The sequence below is a fragment of the Bombina bombina genome, chromosome 1 (genome assembly GCF_027579735.1).
Source record: "Bombina bombina isolate aBomBom1 chromosome 1, aBomBom1.pri, whole genome shotgun sequence".
Lineage (NCBI taxonomy): Eukaryota > Metazoa > Chordata > Amphibia > Anura > Bombinatoridae > Bombina > Bombina bombina.
The window spans coordinates 1334172719-1334191705 of NC_069499.1; the positions used below are offsets into that span (position 1 = coordinate 1334172719).

Genomic DNA, 18987 nt, shown 5'->3' on the forward strand with positions numbered 1-18987 from the left:
TGTGGATGTATAAACCCGGGTGGGCTCTCTTATTAGGTACAGGAGAAAATAGGGTAACCCACTGAGGTGTGGTGTGTTGGCTTAATAATGCAAAAGGAACACGAAAGTGACCCAAATGCACCATATAGCCCGGAAGGGAGACAGTAGATCCTCCCCGACGGGGCTTGGTCCACAGCTCCCCCAGGGCAGAGTCAACTCCCATGTCTCACGTACCCCAAGTATGTATCTCCAATCTAGGTGATCATTCTGAAGTCCGGTGGTGAGTTTAAGCCACCCGGTATTACCGTACCCAAACGGTACATCCACTCGGCCTCTCATCGGAGTAGTGTCTTATCCCGGTCACCACCCCTGTCCAGGCAGGGGATGTGGTCAATTAGAATGTATCTAATAGAGGATACTTGGTGACCCATTCTTGTACAGTGTCTGGCTACTGGCTGTTCGGATTCCCCAGACATAAGAGCCAATCGAATTGCCCGCCTATGGTTGGCCATCCTCTCACGGAGTGTACCTATAGTTTTGCCCACATAGAACCGGGCACATGGGCAAAATAGCAAATACACCAAGTGAGTGGTAGTACATGTGATGGAATGCTTGATGGAAAAAACTTTATTGGTATGTGGGTGGTGGAATGTCTTTGTAGTGATAAGTCCATTGCACGTAGTGCATCCCAAACATCTGTAGGATCCTTTGACATTCGTATATGCCCTGTTTTGATAGCAATTCTTTGGGTCAGTCTTGACCAGGATGTCCCGCAAGTTGGTACCCCTCTTATATGCTATCATCGGAGTAAGGTCCTGAGAAAAGACCAGTCTTGGGTCTGATTGTATCATGGGCCAATGTTGTCTTAAGGTCCTTCCTGTTTCAGTAGTGTTGGGAGCAAACGTAGTGGCCATAATTAGTTTTTTGGATTCACGAACTGCAGTTCTCTTGTTTATTAGGCTAACCTGTGTAGACTCCATCACCTCCTGTAGTATGTTATCCACCATTCGTGCCTTGTAGCCTCTTTGAAGAAATTTGTCCCTCATCAATTGCAACTGAGAGACCCCTGTCGCTCTGTTAGAGTTATTCCGAATTACCCTAATGAACTGTGACTTAATGATGCCCTTGAGAAGTGTCGGAGGGTGACAACTAGCAGCATTCAATAGAGAGTTACGATCGGTAGGTTTACTATATAGTGTAGTGCCCAGAGTATGTTCCTGTATAAATATATCTACATCAAGGAAATGTACCTGCGTATCACTGTGTGTTATCTTGAACCTTACCGGTGTCTCAGTGTCGTTGTTAAATTATGGTTCACTATGGAGGATTGGAACCAATACATTGCAGCTTGTGTGCCGAGAATCGGCAATAAAGTAAATCTGTGAATGTTAATTTCATACTACTGTTAGGATAGCTCCTAACTAGATAATAGCGATTTTTCCATTAGGCTATTATTACAAGTTTGGTAGAAGTTCCATTTAACTTTTACTTTTTTTATTTGTTTATAGTTTAAAATTTACCTTACAGACCGCCCACCGTTCTCAATAGGTGCTAACAGACACATTGTCTAAGGTTTTGACCTAGCTCGGGCACCGTAGCTGTAGTCTACGTGGGGATGTGTGTGTATGTGTTGCTATGGCAACCATCACGACCGCCGTGTATATAGCTCCTTTGGAGTTATTGAGTGGGTCTTTTTATGAAATGGCTTAATTATGCTATTTGCCATACATGGTTATAAAATACACGTTTAAATACATAGTGTATACACTTAATTTGCACTATATTTTTTTCGATCACACAAACTGTTTATTACACACTTGAGCACAGTGGGACTTGGATTCCCTAGATGGATGTGTAGTTTAATGTGGATCCATTGTATAAATGTATTACTCGAGACATTTAATGTTTAATTAATGTTTATTTATTTTTTTAATATTCTTTTTATTGAAGACAAAGAAAAAGCAATAAGGTTACATGCATATTATCACGAAGCCGTATAAACATGAGAATATACAGGAATGTAAAATCATACATAAGCTAGATCTGTAGGAATGTTTATAATACACAAACTTGCCAATGAAATGTATTCAAAATTCTCAAAGTAAGTCAAATATAAACAATAGTTATGGCATATATTTCACAATGTGTAAATAGCGAATGGTCTTCATGTGTCTTCCTTATTTTTTTTTCTATAACACAGCAAAACAAGTTTTTGTAATATATAAGTAGTGTGATGAAATTGAAAATACTAAACTTAAAACTTGTAACTCAATTTGTAAGTGAAGCTTGACAGTTTCGCTTGACTAGGTAGGAGAAATAGAGTCAATTTTATGGTAGAGTGAAAAGCTACACATAGAAAATAGATGGGGTAGGTTGCGGTACTGGTTAGAAAGACCGCATAGATAGGCCTCCTTACCTAGGAGGTACATTATAAGATAGGGGCGGGGGGGGGGGGGGAGGTGGTTATTTGAAGTGTGGTAAACGCCTTATATTCTAAATAAATATTGGGCTAAGGGTATGCCTGGTCCGGAGGGCCTCAAGTACTATATTCAAAGGGCTAACTTAGTTTATGGAGCTTAATCGAGATGCTGTATATAACATTGTGCAACTAGATATAAATGCAGGTCCAGCCTGCGCTAGAAGGTGGTACTACCTGAGGTAACTGGGATTAAAGCATAGCAAAGGCTTTAATTTATAATATGATTAAATCACTCCTAGATATATACTCTAGGATAAGTAATCTGGAGATCATCAGAGCTTAACAGGCTCATACATCGATTGGAGATATAATATAAGAAACTAAACTGCAATCTTAGTACACCAAAGAAAGCTGGAACATTGCTTATGTGCTACAGGTGATATGATATTAAGATGTTATATCTAGAACTATGCTGTGAAACTGTCTACTTGGAAAATATACCATCCTGCCGCCTCGGCCGCTGGCGGCAAGAAGTCACGTACTAATGTTGCACCCAAGCACAATAGGTATATATATGGTGTGAGAGCTTGTACATTTGGAAAACTATATAGTGAGATATTGGAATTCTAATGATCACATAAGGAGTGCAAACAATAAGAAGCCTATAGATATGATATAACACAGTATAAAATCATTTTTATCATCCCATAAAACAATCCAGTTAGCATAAATAAAACATAGTTAAATGAGTCAGCAGGAAACTTTGAAGGGTAAGATGCTTATTCAGGCGACAATTTGAAGGTGTGACCTTAGCATATTAATTTGAGTAGTCCCAATTTCTATAATACTAGAGACCTGCTTATGAGGAGAATAGAAAGATGCAAACCTACAGTAACTTGTATTCATCTTAGGAGCAGTAATAGCTGAGCAAAGTAAGCGTCGGATAGGGAGCAAATATGATATAGCAAAAACCAAAAGTGACACAACCCACTATACATCTAATAAGTATGTTCAGGGCAAAACAATAACAAGGGGTTAAACAGGTTAATAAGACAGGCAACTGTGAAAGTCATAACAGCAATGTGCAAGCATAGCCCCTTAACATGCAAAAGATTAGGATGTCTATGCCTTGAGTCCTAAATATATAGCTGCTGTAAGTTTTTATCCAATGCCTCTGAGGATCGTGACCTCTGAGTACTGTTGCTGTAGCCCCTCTTCTCTGCCAACAATATCGTTCATCTTGTGAGGCTTAGCAGGCAAGACTAGCAAGGTATAAAGATAGAGGTGACTCACTGCACTTCCAATGCGCTTAGGCTCACCCAAAACCTCCGTTGAGACCTGTGGTGGAATCGCCTGTATGTCAGTCATACAGCTAGCTCCGAGAGCCTCTCCCGGTCTGACACCGCTGTCGCTGTAAGGAGGAACTGAAGAGGCAAGGCAGGAGAATGTTTTCTGTTTGGCTGGAGTCCGCCATCTTTGAGCTAGTCTCTGTTGGAGTGCTGGTGCGCTCTGCAGAGTTGCTTCTCCCTCAACAGTAGATGTGGCCGCTGCTGAATCCAGCGGGTACTCTCCCTCCTCGGACGTGCTGCATCTTAGTGTAGTCTGGATATCAGGCAGGTTGTTATGAGTTTCATCTGCGCGGGTCTTGCTCACAAACGCCTCCAAAAGCCGGAAGGAGGCCTCTATAAAGCCCAGAGCTTTTATATCCCAGTCTGCCACAGCTGCCATGCCACTCAAAGGGGCAGTAATGTAATCTTTAAAAGCTCTATTAAGATAGCGTTTACCTACACCCAAGGGTAGATTAGGTATAAAGAGTAAGCCTCCTCAGTCCAGGGTAAAAGGCTAACTGTAACTTGTGCACGGGGAAGCCACGTGGAGAGGTTATAAAACGCTGAAATATGCTGGCAGTCTGTCGAATCTCCTTTAGACATCCCCTTATGTAGGTAGCATGAAAGGGAGATCAAATAAACTGTGATAATGTTTTTAAAAGCATAGTTTTGCCTTAGTTTTCTAAGTTAAGAGCCGGAGCTCCTGCAATGTGCGACTGATCCTTTAGGCAGTTGGCTCCGCCCCCCCCAATTAATGTTTATTTTGACATTCACACACCGGATCTGCTATGTTAAACAGCACTTCCGGTTTTTCACATTATCTGGAACGCATGGCTTGCGTTCCAGCACGATGCTGTGGTGATTGTGTTCACTGATTGTACACAGGTATTACTTGTTAAACTTTGATTTTATTGTGTGTGTATTTATATATTGGTCACAGTTTCATTTGTATGCTATGCTGATGAAGGGGAAGATATCCCTGAAAACGTTTAATCAATAAACAAGATTTTGTTTTTCACCCTGCAAAAAGACCTGTGAGTACATTTTTACCGTAAGGAATATATTTTGCATACTTGCACCCAGGCAAATTTTTTTATGCATAAGTTGTACCGTGTAAAACATTCTAGAATTACAACATCATTTCAGGAGCATGCACTCCTGACCGGTCAGGCCCATTATTGTGACTGCAAGGTTTATTATTTATTTTCTATCACTTGAAATCCTTTTTTCTATTAGAGATTTTCATTTTCTGGCCTGTGTTTGTATTTCCAGTGTGGGAGGTTGCCGTCCCGTAATTAAAACTCGCTTTTGAAATTGATGATTGAATTGAGCGTGTTTCCTTTAAAAAGAGTGCTGTATTCCCTGTCTTTATATCAGGATTATAATCCTGAGGCTTATCTCATGAGCCAATCCATATCATATATATATATATATTCCATTTTCTGCAGTGCAGCAGTCCCGTCTGGCCAAGACTGCGCCCATCGCACCATCGCCCCCGACCCGCCCACTCTCGTCCCCGTCACGCCCCCCTCCTGCCTGTCCCTGCCTGCTTCCACCCTCTCTGCTGTCTAATCCTTCCTTAGGGCCAGGTATGTTTGTCTCGCGCTGCAGTCTTTACTGTGCATGACTGCATCGGACAAACATAACTGGCCTTTTATAATATAGGATATATTCCTGTTTTGATGCATGCAAATAGTTCTGCTGTAGCATTATGTTTTTAGAGCATATTATTGTATAGCTGATTATTTTGAATTACCCTCCAAAAATGAATATTGTTATTTTGCAAACTGGTATGATTGTATAAACTTGTAGTCAGTTAAAATATAATAACATAGGTTAGCTAGGTAAGAATTTGAGCCAAGTTGTTAATGAGGCCATATAATATCCAGTGAATACTTTTCTCTTATACAGCTACCAGTTTCATTTTGTTACCAAGTAGATTCACTGTGCTTACTGGGGGGAAAATAAATCAAAAGTATTTGTAAACAAAATCAATGTAAAACTTAATTAGAAAATCACACTTTATCTTGCTTTCCCTTTTCTTTCACACCCCCTTATACGTCAGTACAGGTGTCATCTGACACTTTTTCCTCGCCCCTTTTTCTTACATCCTCATCTCTTCTCTTTGTAATGTATCCTTTGCTTGGCCTGATTTTCACGTTTTCGTATACTATACGGTCTTATATTTCCCTCTGCTACTTTTATAATTCAATTCGATCTCTACTCATCTTTTCTAATCTTAAATCCCTCCCTTCCTAATCTCTTGTATACGCCTCTTAAACCATACTTATTATCTTTCACCATTATTTCTACTCCCCATGCCATATTCATCTTCTCATCACATATCTCATGGACCGCCGCTCCTCTCTTATCTCCGCCTTTAGAAAGCACATTTTCCTATAGACCTGCATTTATCCCTGTTCTAGGTTTTCAGACCTTTTAACCCCATAGTGGTTACCCTGGCAGAGAGCTCCGGGCTGGATCAGGTATCCTGGTTCACAGGTGCACTGCTGAGTACCATGAAAGGAAGAACATTTTGCAGGACGTAGTAAGGATGTATTGGCCATTTTTTCCAGCTGTGCTGTAAACAAAAAATATAAAATAACAGTCACAATTCATGGAATAACTGCGGTAGAATCCTCTAAATACTGTTTACCTGCACGATGACTATACATGCAGAGTTTATGTTTTATATTTATGAAGTTCCTATTATTTACCGTATTCTTAATTTTATACCATAAAATAAGTACTGGACATTACGCTTCTGTTTATAGGAAGCTTTAAACACATTTTTTGTTGTTGTTTTTTATTTTTATTTTATTTGGCTAAATTAAAAGCTGGTAAAAGAATGAAGGAAAAAATCTTGTAATTCCCTCCACACGTTAGTCACCTTCTGTCTCTACACACTTTATTAGGTACCTGTGCAGAAGGCATTCTGCCCACTCCAAGTTTGGTTGTCCATGCATATTCTGGTTTCAGACCCATTAAGCTGGTACCCATAATCACAGACAAAATGCACTTCATGTCCCACCATCAACTTTCCACCCAAAATCCGGCCATGATGTGGTGATTTTAAACGAGGGCAGGTATCTATGAAACAAAGCGGTTAGTATAAAACCAGGATCATTTGCAGAAAGAAACAGGTTTAGAGGTATAAATGTAGGTTACCTTTGACATTTCCCTTCAGAATCTGGCCCCTCAGTTGTGTGAGCCTTTTGTTCAGGCCTCTCAGCCCCCTCAAATAAGAGGCTTCATGGTCAGTGAGCAGCTTTTGGACCTGGCGCAGGGCTCTTAGAGCTTCTCGCTGTTCCGAACAGGTCTGGGGGTACAGAGTTGATTGTGTGTCCTGGTAGGATTGTCACTTTGGGCCAAATTTCAAAAAGTCTACTAAAAGGGCTTCACAATGAACCTCACTCATTTGCTAATTCACTGGCCTCTTCTACTTGATCCACAAATCTCTTTATCTGCTCCCATAAGGCATTTTACTTTTCTACTTATTTTTATTTTAAAAGTAAGGAAAGTGAATGGATAGCACAGCACTTATTAAACAAGCCATACGAAATAATATTTCTGCCAGAGCTTAAAGTGAAGGTCAATTTTGATGAATTAGTGCGCGGTTTTTAATAAACCTATTAAAAACAAGAGCACTTTAATTCATCAAAATTGGCAGTTCACTCCTTTTCTTCAAAAACTTACCTTTTTAATCCTGAAAGCCGCTTTAGCGATTGCCCCGGCTGTCGGAAGCCTCTTACGTAAGAAATAATGAATCCAGCTTCTTCCAATCACGGCTTTCCCCCCGGGGGGATCATGGTCTGATGCAACGCCGTGATTGGAGGAAGCCGGATTCGTCATTTTGGACCGGCGAAGAGGGCTTGCAACGGGCAGAGGAAGCGCTGGAGCGGCTTTCAGGATTAAAAGGTAAGTTTTTGAAGAAAAGTAGTGAAATGTCAATTTTGATTAATTAAAGTGCCCTTGTTTTTAATAGGATTATTAAAAACCGGGCACTTATTCATCAAAATTGACCTTCACTTTAAAGGGATAGGAAAGTCAAAATTAAACTTGCATGATTCAGATAGAGCATGTCATTTTAAAACACGTTTAAATTCACTTCTATTTTCAAATGTGCTTCGTTCTCTTGGTATACCTTTTTGAAAAAGAATACGCATATATCCTACACTAGTGGGAGCTAGCTGCTGATTGGTGCCTGAATACATTTGTCTCTTGTGATTGGCTAACTAGATGTGTTCAGCTTACTGTCAGTAGTGCAATGCTGCTCCTTCAGCAAAGGATTACAAGACAATGAAGCAAATGTGATAATAGAAGTAAATTGGAAAGTTGGTTGTATGTTCTATCCAAATCATGAAAGAAAATTTTAGGGTTTCCTGTCCCTTTAACTGACTATAGGTATTTCTTTCATACAGGTCGTGAGAGTCAACAATTCATTACTCCAGGGAATTACTCTTCTCTCTTTTTTTTAACCTTTATTACATCATACAAAAAAATACAATTAATAATAAACTGAGATACATATAATGATATAAATCAAGAATAAAGCTAATATAATCATAATGGATAAGCAGGAGTTCAGTAAGCTATCCAATAAGACATCCTGTTATGCCTAACTTTATTCCTCTCTCCTTCAGTCTCCCCCTCCCTCTCCTCTCTCTCTTTATTCTTTTATTTCTTAATAATTACTCGATGTATATAACAATATGTGAAAGCCCCCCCCCCCAAAAAAAAAAAACAACACAACATCCCTAACCTAACCTCCCCCTCTCCAATATCCCAAACTACTTCATTCGGGTATTGACAATTTGTTGTAGGCGAGTTTTAAGTTCCGCTCCTTGATAATGGATAAAATCTATCCAGATCTTGCTAAAGGAATCACCCTTCTTCGGCCCTATTCTGTAGTCATAGGTGGCTATTATTACAGAATTTATTAATAACTTCTTCACTTCACTAATTGAGGGCGTTCTGGCATTAATTAATTAAATTCCTAAGAATTAATATTACTGTTCGAATAAAATTACTTTCCCCCCCCCCATGATTAACCAGAAGAATAGATTGTTTTGTTAGATATATTTTTCTTTTTGTTATTTGGGAGAGAAGATTTTCACCCAGAATTGTTTCCGCTTCAGACAATCCCATAACAGGTGTCCTAAGTCCGGGTTTTCGTGGGAACATTTGGGACATAGATTTTTTACCTCTTTTTTCCATTTAGCCACTCTTCATGGCATAAGGTAATTACTATATAGTATTCTAAACTGGGTTTCCCTTAAATACATTGAGGTGCATAATGTCTGAGTTTTATTAAGACTTTTCAAGAGAAGTCTGTCCATATCCGGAGTATCTATCAATTTTACCCAATGGTTTCCCAACTCTATTAATAATCTTTTCAAATCTGTTGTTCTAAGAATTTTGTAAATTGACGATAGTGACCACTTTTCAGGAGGAATAGCATCCATTAATGGATGATCATTATAGCCAAATTTGAGGAAAGTTTATTATCAGTTTACTGATATAATTCTTTAATTGAAGAAAATAGAACTTGTGTTTTGGTTGGACTTCAGAAAATATTTTTTGAAGTTAACCAAAGGTGTAGAGTTTCCTAGAATCCAGATCACAAAGATCTTTAATAATTAAGAGTTTAGTAGGTGACCATTTACAATTACTCTGCTCTACCACTAGGAGGAGGCAAAGATTCCCAAACCCCAAGAGCACTATAAACCCTTCCCACCTCACACATACCTTAGTCTTTACTTTTACTCCGCTGGCATTGAAGATGTGCATTTGATTCTTCAGAGAAAGGGTTTTTTTTCAGTCTGTGGAGGCCCGGCTTTCCCTCAAAGTACAGTACTTGTCAGAGGGATGTATATGGGGTATGGTTTGTGTTTCTTTTTCTTTCATGTCCATGAGCTAGTGACGTATGGGATATACATTCCTACCAGGAGGGGCAAAGTTTCCCAAACCTCAAACTGCCTATAAATACACCCCTCACCACACCCACAAATCAGTTTTACAAACTTTGCCTCCTGTGGAGGTGGGGGGACTTCCAGAAATAGATCTGATGGCTTCTCATCTAAACAAGAAGCTTCCCAGGTATCTGTCCAGATCCAGGGATCCTCAAGCGGAGGCAGTGGATGCATTGTCACTTCCTTGGAAGTATCATCCTGCCTATATCTTTCCGCCTCTAGTTCTTCTTCCAAGAGTGATTTCCAAGATTCTAAAGGAGTGCTCGTTTGTTCTGCTGGTGGCTCCAGCATGGCCTCACAGGTTTTGGTATGCGGATCTTGTCCGGATGGCCACTTGCCAACCGTGGACTCTTCCGTTAAGACCAGACCTTCTATCGCAAGGTCCTTTTTTCCATCAGGATCTCAAATCCTTAAATTTGAAGGTATGGAGATTGAACGCTTGATTCTCAGTCATAGAGGTTTCTCTGACTCTGTGATTAATACTATGTTACAGGCTCGTAAAACTGTATCTAGGAAGATATATTATCGAGTCTGGAAGATTTACATTTCTTGGTGTTTTTCTCATCATTTTTCTTGGCATTCTTTTAGAATTCCTAGAATTTTACAGTTTCTTCAGGATGGTTTGGATAAAGGTTTGTCTGCAAGTTCCTTGAAAGGACAAATCTCTGCTCTTTCTGTTCTTTTTCACAGAAAGATTGCTAGTCTTCCTGATATTCATTGTTTTGTACAAGCTTTGGCTCGTATAAAACCTGTTATTAAGTCAATTTCTCCTCCTTGGAGTTTGAATTTGGTTCTGGGGGCTCTTCAAGCTCCTCCGTTTGAACCTATGCATTCGCTGGACATTAAATTACTTTCTTGGAAAGTTTTGTTTCTTTTGGCCATCTCTTCTGCTAGAAGAGTTTCTGAATTATCTGCTCTTTCTTGTGAGTCTCCTTTTCTGATTTTTCATCAGGATAAGGTGGTGTTGCGAACTTCTTTTAAATTTTTACCTAAGGTTGTGAATTCTAACAACAATAGTAGAGAAATTGTGGTTCCTTCATTGTGTCCTAATCCTAAGAATTCTAAGGAAAAGTCGTTGCATTCTTTGGATGTAGTTAGAGCTTTGAAATATTATGTTGAAGCTACTAAGGATTTCCGAAAGACTTCTAGTCTATTTGTTATCTTTTCCGGTTCTAGGAAAGGTCAGAAGGCTTCTGACATTTCTTTGGCATCTTGGTTAAAATCTTTGATTCATCATGCTTATGTCGAGTCGGGTAAAACTCCGCCTCAAAGGATTACAGCTCATTCTACTAGGTCAGTTTCTACTTCCTGGGCGTTTAGGAATGAAGCTTCAGTTGATCAGATTTGCAAAGCAGCCACTTGGTCTTCTTTGCATACTTTTACTAAATTCTACCATTTTGATGTGTTTTCTTCTTCTGAAGCAGTTTTTGGTAGAAAAGTACTTCAGGCAGCTGTTTCAGTTTGATTCTTCTGCTTATAATTTCAGTTTTTTTCATTATAAGATTTAAACTTTATTTTGGGTGTGGATTTTTTTCAGCAGAATTGGCTGTCTTTATTTTATCCCTCCCTCTCTAGTGACTCTTGCGTGGAAGATCCACATCTTGGGTAGTCATTATCCCATACGTCACTAGCTCATGGACTCTTGCTAATTACATGAAAGAAAACATAATTTATGTAAGAACTTACCTGATAAATTCATTTCTTTCATATTAGCAAGAGTCCATGAGGCCCACCCTTTTTTGTGGTGGTTATGATTTTTTTTGTATAAAGCACAATTATTCCAATTCCTTATTTTTTATGCTTTCGCACTTTTTTCTTATCACCCCACTTCTTGGCTATACGTTAAACTGATTTGTGGGTGTGGTGAGGGGTGTATTTATAGGCATTTTGAGGTTTGGGAAACTTTGCCCCTCCTGGTAGGAATGTATATCCCATACGTCACTAGCTCATGGACTCTTGCTAATATGAAAGAAATGAATTTATCAGGTAAGTTCTTACATAAATTATGTTTTTTACCTCGTGAAATTTTTCAGAAACCTTCCTTAATTGGTTACAGGGACTTGACTTTTGCCTCCCTTTAATGATCTACAATATACTCCTATTCCTTAAACCTCTGCTGATATGTTTACAAACTGTTTTACCTTTTGCTGCTTATTTGCTGATGGACGAGTGTCTATTGGTAAGTATAATTTATTTAACATATTAGATACTATATACAGGGAGTGCAGAATTATTAGGCAAATGAGTATTTTGACCACATCATCCTCTTTATGCATGTTGTCTTACTCCAAGCTGTATAGGCTCGAAAGCCTACTACCAATTAAGCATATTAGGTTATGTGCATCTCTGTAATGAGAAGGGGTGTGGTCTAATGACATCAACACCCTATATCAGGTGTGCATAATTATTAGGCAACTTCCTTTCCTTTGGCAAAATGGGTCAAAAGAAGGACTTGACAGGCTCAGAAAAGTCAAAAATAGTGAGATATCTTGCAGAGGGATGCAGCACTCTTAAAATTGCAAAGCTTCTGAAGCGTGATCATCGAACAATCAAGCGTTTCATTCAAAATAGTCAACAGGGTCGCAAGAAGCGTGTGGAAAAACCAAGGCGCAAAATAACTGCCCATGAACTGAGAAAAGTCAAGCGTGCAGCTGCCAAGATGCCACTTGCCACCAGTTTGGCCATATTTCAGAGCTGCAACATCACTGGAGTGCCCAAAAGCACAAGGTGTGCAATACTCAGAGACATGGCCAAGGTAAGAAAGGCTGAAAGACGACCACCACTGAACAAGACACACAAGCTGAAACGTCAAGACTGGGCCAAGAAATATCTCAAGACTGATTTTTCTAAGGTTTTATGGACTGATGAAATGAGAGTGAGTCTTGATGGGCCAGATGGATGGGCCCATGGCTGGATTGGTAAAGGGCAGAGAGCTCCAGTCCGACTCAGACGCCAGCAAGGTGGAGGTGGAGTACTGGTTTGGGCTGGTATCATCAAAGATGAGCTTGTGGGGCCTTTTCGGGTTGAGGATGGAGTCAAGCTCAACTCCCAGTCCTACTGCCAGTTTCTGGAAGACACCTTCTTCAAGCAGTGGTACAGGAAGAAGTCTGCATCCTTCAAGAAAAACATGATTTTCATGCAGGACAATGCTCCATCACACGCGTCCAAGTACTCCACAGCATGGCTGGCAAGAAAGGGTATAAAAGAAGAAAATCTAATGACATGGCCTCCTTGTTCACCTGATCTGAACTCCATTGAGAACCTGTGGTCCATCATCAAATGTGAGATTTACAAGGAGGGAAAACAGTACACCTCTCTGAACAGTGTCTGGGAGGCTGTGGTTGCTGCTGCACGCAATGTTGATGGTGAACAGATCAAAACACTGACAGAAACCATGGATGGCAGGCTTTTGAGTGTCCTTGCAAAGAAAGGTGGCTATATTGGTCACTGATTTGTTTTTGTTTTGTTTTTGAATGTCAGAAATGTATATTTGTGAATGTTGAGATGTTATATTGGTTTCACTGGTAAAAATAAATAATTGAAATGGGTATATATTTGTTTTTTGTTAAGTTGCCTAATAATTATGCACAGTAATAGTCACCTGCACACACAGATATCCCCCTAAAATAGCTATAACTAAAAACAAACTAAAAACTACTTCCAAAACTATTCAGCTTTGATATTAATGAGTTTTTTGGGTTCATTGAGAACATGGTTGTTGTTCAATAATAAAATTAATCCTCAAAAATACAACTTGCCTAATAATTCTGCACTCCCTGTATTTATGTTATGGGCACTTGTTAAATTTGTATATATATTTACTAATATATATGGCCCTGGGACAGACTCCTTACCATATTCTCCTGCTGTTTTGCACACATTTTGAATTTTGCACGCTGGTCTTTAGGTTTTCATGTGTCGCAGTTGCGCACGATGGATTATCTGCTTTTCAGGTTAGTGCACGTCCTTTTAGCAGTTAGATATTTTTTTTAGTGCATTATTTCTTTTTGATGAGTTATCTGCCTTCAGTTGTTATGTTAATGTCTCCTACTTTGTTTTGCAGCTAGGCTTAGTGTGCATTGTACCTGTGAGTTTATTTAAAAAGGTACTTAGGAGGGTGTAAGTGATTTCCATTCCCCAAGAGCTTTTTAATGGGGTTATAGTGTTTATTGCATTGCTTTGCCATATGTTATTATGTGACTCATCTTTAGAATTGTTAATGCAATCAGGCCAACCTAATGCTGTTTCTTTGGGTATCAACACACCTTCTGTCTGTTCCTTACAGGAGAATACTGACATAGTTTCACCTACTGAGAATTTCTTTTATCAAGGTTGCAGTTTCCGAGGCTCTGCCTGCTGTTCAAAATCAGCTTTTAAGACTGTTGTTAATCTCCCTGAGGTTTTCCCTATTCCTGATGCTGTCTCTGACATGATTTCTAGGGAATGGTATTGTAAAAAAGCTGAAGTGCCATCTCCAGCTCATTTATGCGGCTCATCTCTAGAATTGTTAATGCAATCAGACCAACCTAATGCTGTTTCTTTGGGTATCAATGCACCTTCTGTCTGTTCATTACAGGAGAATACTGACATAGTTTCACCTACGCGATCACATACTTGGCAACGTGTGCAAAAATGATTGTCAAAAATTTTTATACTAATCAAGCAATCACATAACCGGCGCAGCAGACAAGTTACGCACATAGACTAACATAGAACTGGCGTTACCAGTCGTTATCACATATGCAGCCCAAGGACTTAAGTGCGCAGAATGGAGATATTTCACTCCATTTTCAGCTCGCCACACATAGACAGGCACAGCAACCCTTGCGCACAGTAAAAAAGCACCGTTACTCCCTGGAAGCCTTAACAAACACCTAATGCATGCGCAATATCAACCCCTAAACCGCCATCCCCCACATCCCAATCACTAATAAAATGTATTAACCTCTAAACCGCCATCCCCCACAATGCAATCTACCTAATAAACCTATTAACCCCTAATACGCCACCACCACCCCACAACACAAACTACCTAATAAACCTATTAACCCCTAAACCGCCACCCCCCACATCGCAAACACCTAATTAAACTATTAACACCTAAACCGCCTACCCCCACAACGCAAAGTATCTTATTAACCTATTAACCCCTAAACCGTCATCCCCCACAATGCAAAGTATCTAATTAAAGTATTAATCCTCAAACCACCATCCCTCCACAATGCAAAGCATTAAACTAATAACTAAGCTCCCTAACATAACATCCCTAACTTAACCCCAATTAAAATACACTTAACTACCTAAAAAACATTAAAAATTTACAACAACAAAAAAACTACATTACAAAAAAAACTAACATTACATAAAATAATAAAACCTACCCTTACAAAAAATAAATAAATATCCAAAATAATAAAAAATATTCCTATTCTAATACCCCCATTTAAAAAAAATAATAAATAAAAATAAAAATTTGTGTGTCTACACAAGATAGCATTACATTACCCTCTCAGGCAGACCAACCTCCGGCAGCCATAAAGAAGGTGCACCTGCTCTCATGAGGTGAGTGGAGACCTAAAGCAGCTGCAAAAGGAAAAAAAATATTATGAAACTGGTTTGGAGGAAGCCATCTAAAGGTGCCGATTGGCTCAAACCACCTACGGCGAAGAGCTGCAGTGTACCTAAGGATAAAATGGCGACAGAACGCTGATATCGACCCGGTGCAACCATCAAAGAAGTGAGATAAGTCTTCCCCGGAGACAAGTGGGCTGCATGCTACACAGAAGAAGAAGCCTGCTAAAATCATCCAGAAACACTATAGGCTTACAAGACCCCTGGAATATCTCCTCAGAGAGTGCGAAAAACCTGCAGACATAGCGACGCAGCTACTTTCCTTCCTGTCACTCGCAACGATCCTAAGCAACTGTGTATCATGCTGCTCATAAATGAAGAAGCTCAGATTGCCACAATATTTAAGTCCGGAATCGGGTAAAGTCTTAGAGACGTTAGTTCACTAAACAGTATAACAAACATATTACTGCCACTGTCTCATTAAGACACTAGTACACCATCAACAGGTTGCAGAGGTTGGCATGACTGGCCATATAGGGATACACGATAATGACCTAATACCAGCACTTGTCTCCCAGGCTTATTGAGTGTTTATTCTAACACTTGAAATATGCAGATATCACTTGTTTGTTTGTTTGTTTGTTTTTGTTTATGTAGACAGCATTTTCACTAATGGCCTTTTCCCTAAATTTAACTATTAGCTAATAACCCCACTATGATGTTATAGATTTTAATGTTTGTATGTCCCTCCAGCAATTGTTGCTTTTTGTTCAGCTATAAGTCATAGTCAATATAACTGAAGATCTATTATTTCGTTAGATCCAAGAGGGACCTTATTCAAAGTTTTTTTTTATCAAACTGAGGGTTAATTTGGATTACTTGTGGGCATATGAGATTGTTAACTGTTTTTTAACGCTACTGAATATATATATATATATATATATATATATATAATAGGTTTCTATCTCCTTCATAAGCTCTATAATTTAATTTACCAAGATTGAGTAATCTATGCTAGCTGTCATTTACAAGGTACTAAACTAATCATATGCAGCAATCCACTAATGGGACTTATCTATTTACTAATATGGTTGACCTGTCTCTGGGTACAGGGCCCGTGCCCAAGTGGCGAAGTTTTAGCACACAAATAGGAGGAAAATAATCTCCCTATAACATAGCTCTAATGCAATCACATTTTTGCCTGGAGCCAACATAGGTTTAATTATACCTCGTTGCAAAGAAAGTTTCACAACCAATACTCTTACTTTATGCAGTTGGATCCCTATATCTCCTATAGTGGTAAACCCGTATTAGGCTGGTTTATTTGAAATAACAAAACAAAGGGAAGTGATCCCAGATTTTGCTGGAAAAGGCAAAAATTCTATTTTCTCCCAGCTGACCTTGTTGTCTATATTGTAGAAAGAGGTAACTGGCTGGGAGTGTGCTTAGAGCATATTACAACATTTAAATCAAGGAAAAAACCTATTAAGAGAATAGGGAAAAGTATGCTCTTTCTACACATAAAGTTTATATTTTTCCACTTAAAATTTAACTTTTACTAGTTGTAGTTAAAAAGGCAGCAGAAATAGAAGTTGTATCTAGCATGCCAGAAAAATAGTTAAAAACACAACTCTGTAACAATGACTTGTATAAAGTACCTCAATGTTGCTGATTTTAGGTTGTTTAACACATATGTGGAGGAGGGGAAAAATCTGTGATATTAGGTCAATGTAAGAGCCTCTATTTAGGAACTGTGTCTTGTATTGCCCTATATTAGGGTATATAAGCCACTTTTTTACACTAAATATGCTATATATCCCTTCCCCATCCTTCCCATGTACTAGAATAAGTCTGTAAGTGACCCTATTATCAAAAGGTTCAATAAATATTAACCTCATATCTTTAATGTGCTGGGCACGTTTTCCCCCTCCCCATATAGTGCTCTGGCATTTTTGATTATGCTCAGAGACTTACTTGCGGTTTCTCTCGTAAATACTGCACTTAATTTTATATTCTTATATTCTCTAATTAAATACCCATACCAAGGTTGATCAAATATGCTCTTAGTTACATTCACAGTTCCTGTTTGATATAATTAAAATGTTGTCATTTTTCACCTCACACCATAATTGGCCCATATAAGGCCTTTCTTATTATGGGAAACCATGCTGTTTTATATCTTAACAAATAATTTATCCAATATTACACTTAGAAATGCATGTTTAAGTGAAACATATGTGGTTTCAAGCACATTCGAGGCTCTCATATAATGTAATATGATCAAAATTCCTATTGTTCCTAACTTTATACTTTAAAGGGTATTGTTATTGTTGAAAGTCTTTATATTCCCACTGATATATACAAGTATTTTTTTTTCATATACATAATAATAATATATAATAATAATAATTTGAGATTTATATAGCGCTTTTCTCCCTGTGAGACTCAAAGCACTTTACAAATATACCAACATAAGACATAAAAGTTAGGAGTTTCTGGGGAATCTTTAATAATCCGCCGGTTATTACCTTCAAACAGCAGGAGTAAGAACATACTATGGCTCTATATCTTTCTTCTCTGGCTGTTTTCATGACACTGGGGGCCAGATCGGAGCTTAAAGGCCTAAGGCGGCGACCTATTACCACTAGGCAATCACCCCCCCCCCCCCGGGTAGAGCCGGGTGATCAGTGCTGTCAGAGCAACCTGACTTACTGAGTCTCTACGATCCATACCACTAACTGGACTGAGGGCTAATAAGTTATCTGGAAACAATCTACTTTGGTGGTTCTTTAGGAAGGGAGTAGAAATAAATCATGGCGGGAGAGAACTGCCTAACACTCATCCCGGCAAAACTTGCATCCCTTATAAACAGGCTCATAGAGTCTGCACCTTACGACTACCTGATAACCAGACTGCAAGCGGCAGAGGAGGACAAAGAGCATCAGATGGAAAAGCCTGTAACTACATCAGCGGAGCAGGATATGAAACAGCGCTTCAGCCCAGGAGCTGCAGCAAGTGTCAAAACCCCACACTCCGCATATAACAAGGAAGGCACCTGCGACATGTTTGGTAAGAGCTATCAAAACACGCAACCCACATCAAGCAAGGTTCTCACCTACATATATACTCCCTCAGCTAATCTCAAAGACCGGGAGCTGCTGTTCAACATTAAGGGCGCGTTGCGCAACTATCAGGCTGAAATACAATGCCGTCTACCTGATTGCCCGGCTTCTCTGCTCACTAACCCGACAACTCTAGCAGATTCACAACTACACCACATGGCCCTGCTGAATAAAATGGAAGTTAACATTTGCACGCTATTGCTGCAGGCCGTTGGGGATACAGACCCGTTGCTTCGGGCGAACTCTGCATTTCAGGCGGCCGGCAGGGGAATGAAATCCCCTGATGAGAGACAGATAGCCACCGGACCAGTTGAATATATGTCTGTGAGACACTTTCTCAATTGCAAAGTTTTGCGGCACTCCCCTCGCTCCTTGGCAGTACAGACTCAGGCTAGCATAAGTTTTGAAATAGGATGAGGGGACTGTTGAATGAAGTGTCAACCTTCTATAGTACGAAAATTTTGTTGCACTGTATATAAGATATGTTCGCAGGTGCCTGTCTATTTTTTGTTTGCTGTTTTTTATCTTGCAAAGTTCTTAAGTTAAAAATGGTTCTATATATGCACTTATGTAGAAAACAGGTATAATAAGTGGCT

At 39.3% G+C, this 18987-nt stretch overlaps 1 protein-coding gene across 1 annotated transcript in view; it reads right to left on the reverse strand.

The window, feature by feature from the left end:
- LOC128664657 (fibulin-7-like) overlaps nt 1-17999 on the reverse strand; it is a 41013-nt gene extending 23014 nt beyond the window's left edge. Inside the window, exons 1-4 of the mRNA XM_053719468.1 lie at nt 17982-17999; nt 6895-7045; nt 6646-6816; nt 6185-6307 (exon numbers count right to left, since the gene is read on the reverse strand). Coding sequence (XP_053575443.1) covers nt 6185-6307; nt 6646-6816; nt 6895-7045; nt 17982-17999 — 463 coding nt within the window. The remainder of the gene's footprint in view (nt 1-6184; nt 6308-6645; nt 6817-6894; nt 7046-17981) is intronic.
- Nucleotides 18000-18987: the final 988 nt, after the last annotated feature.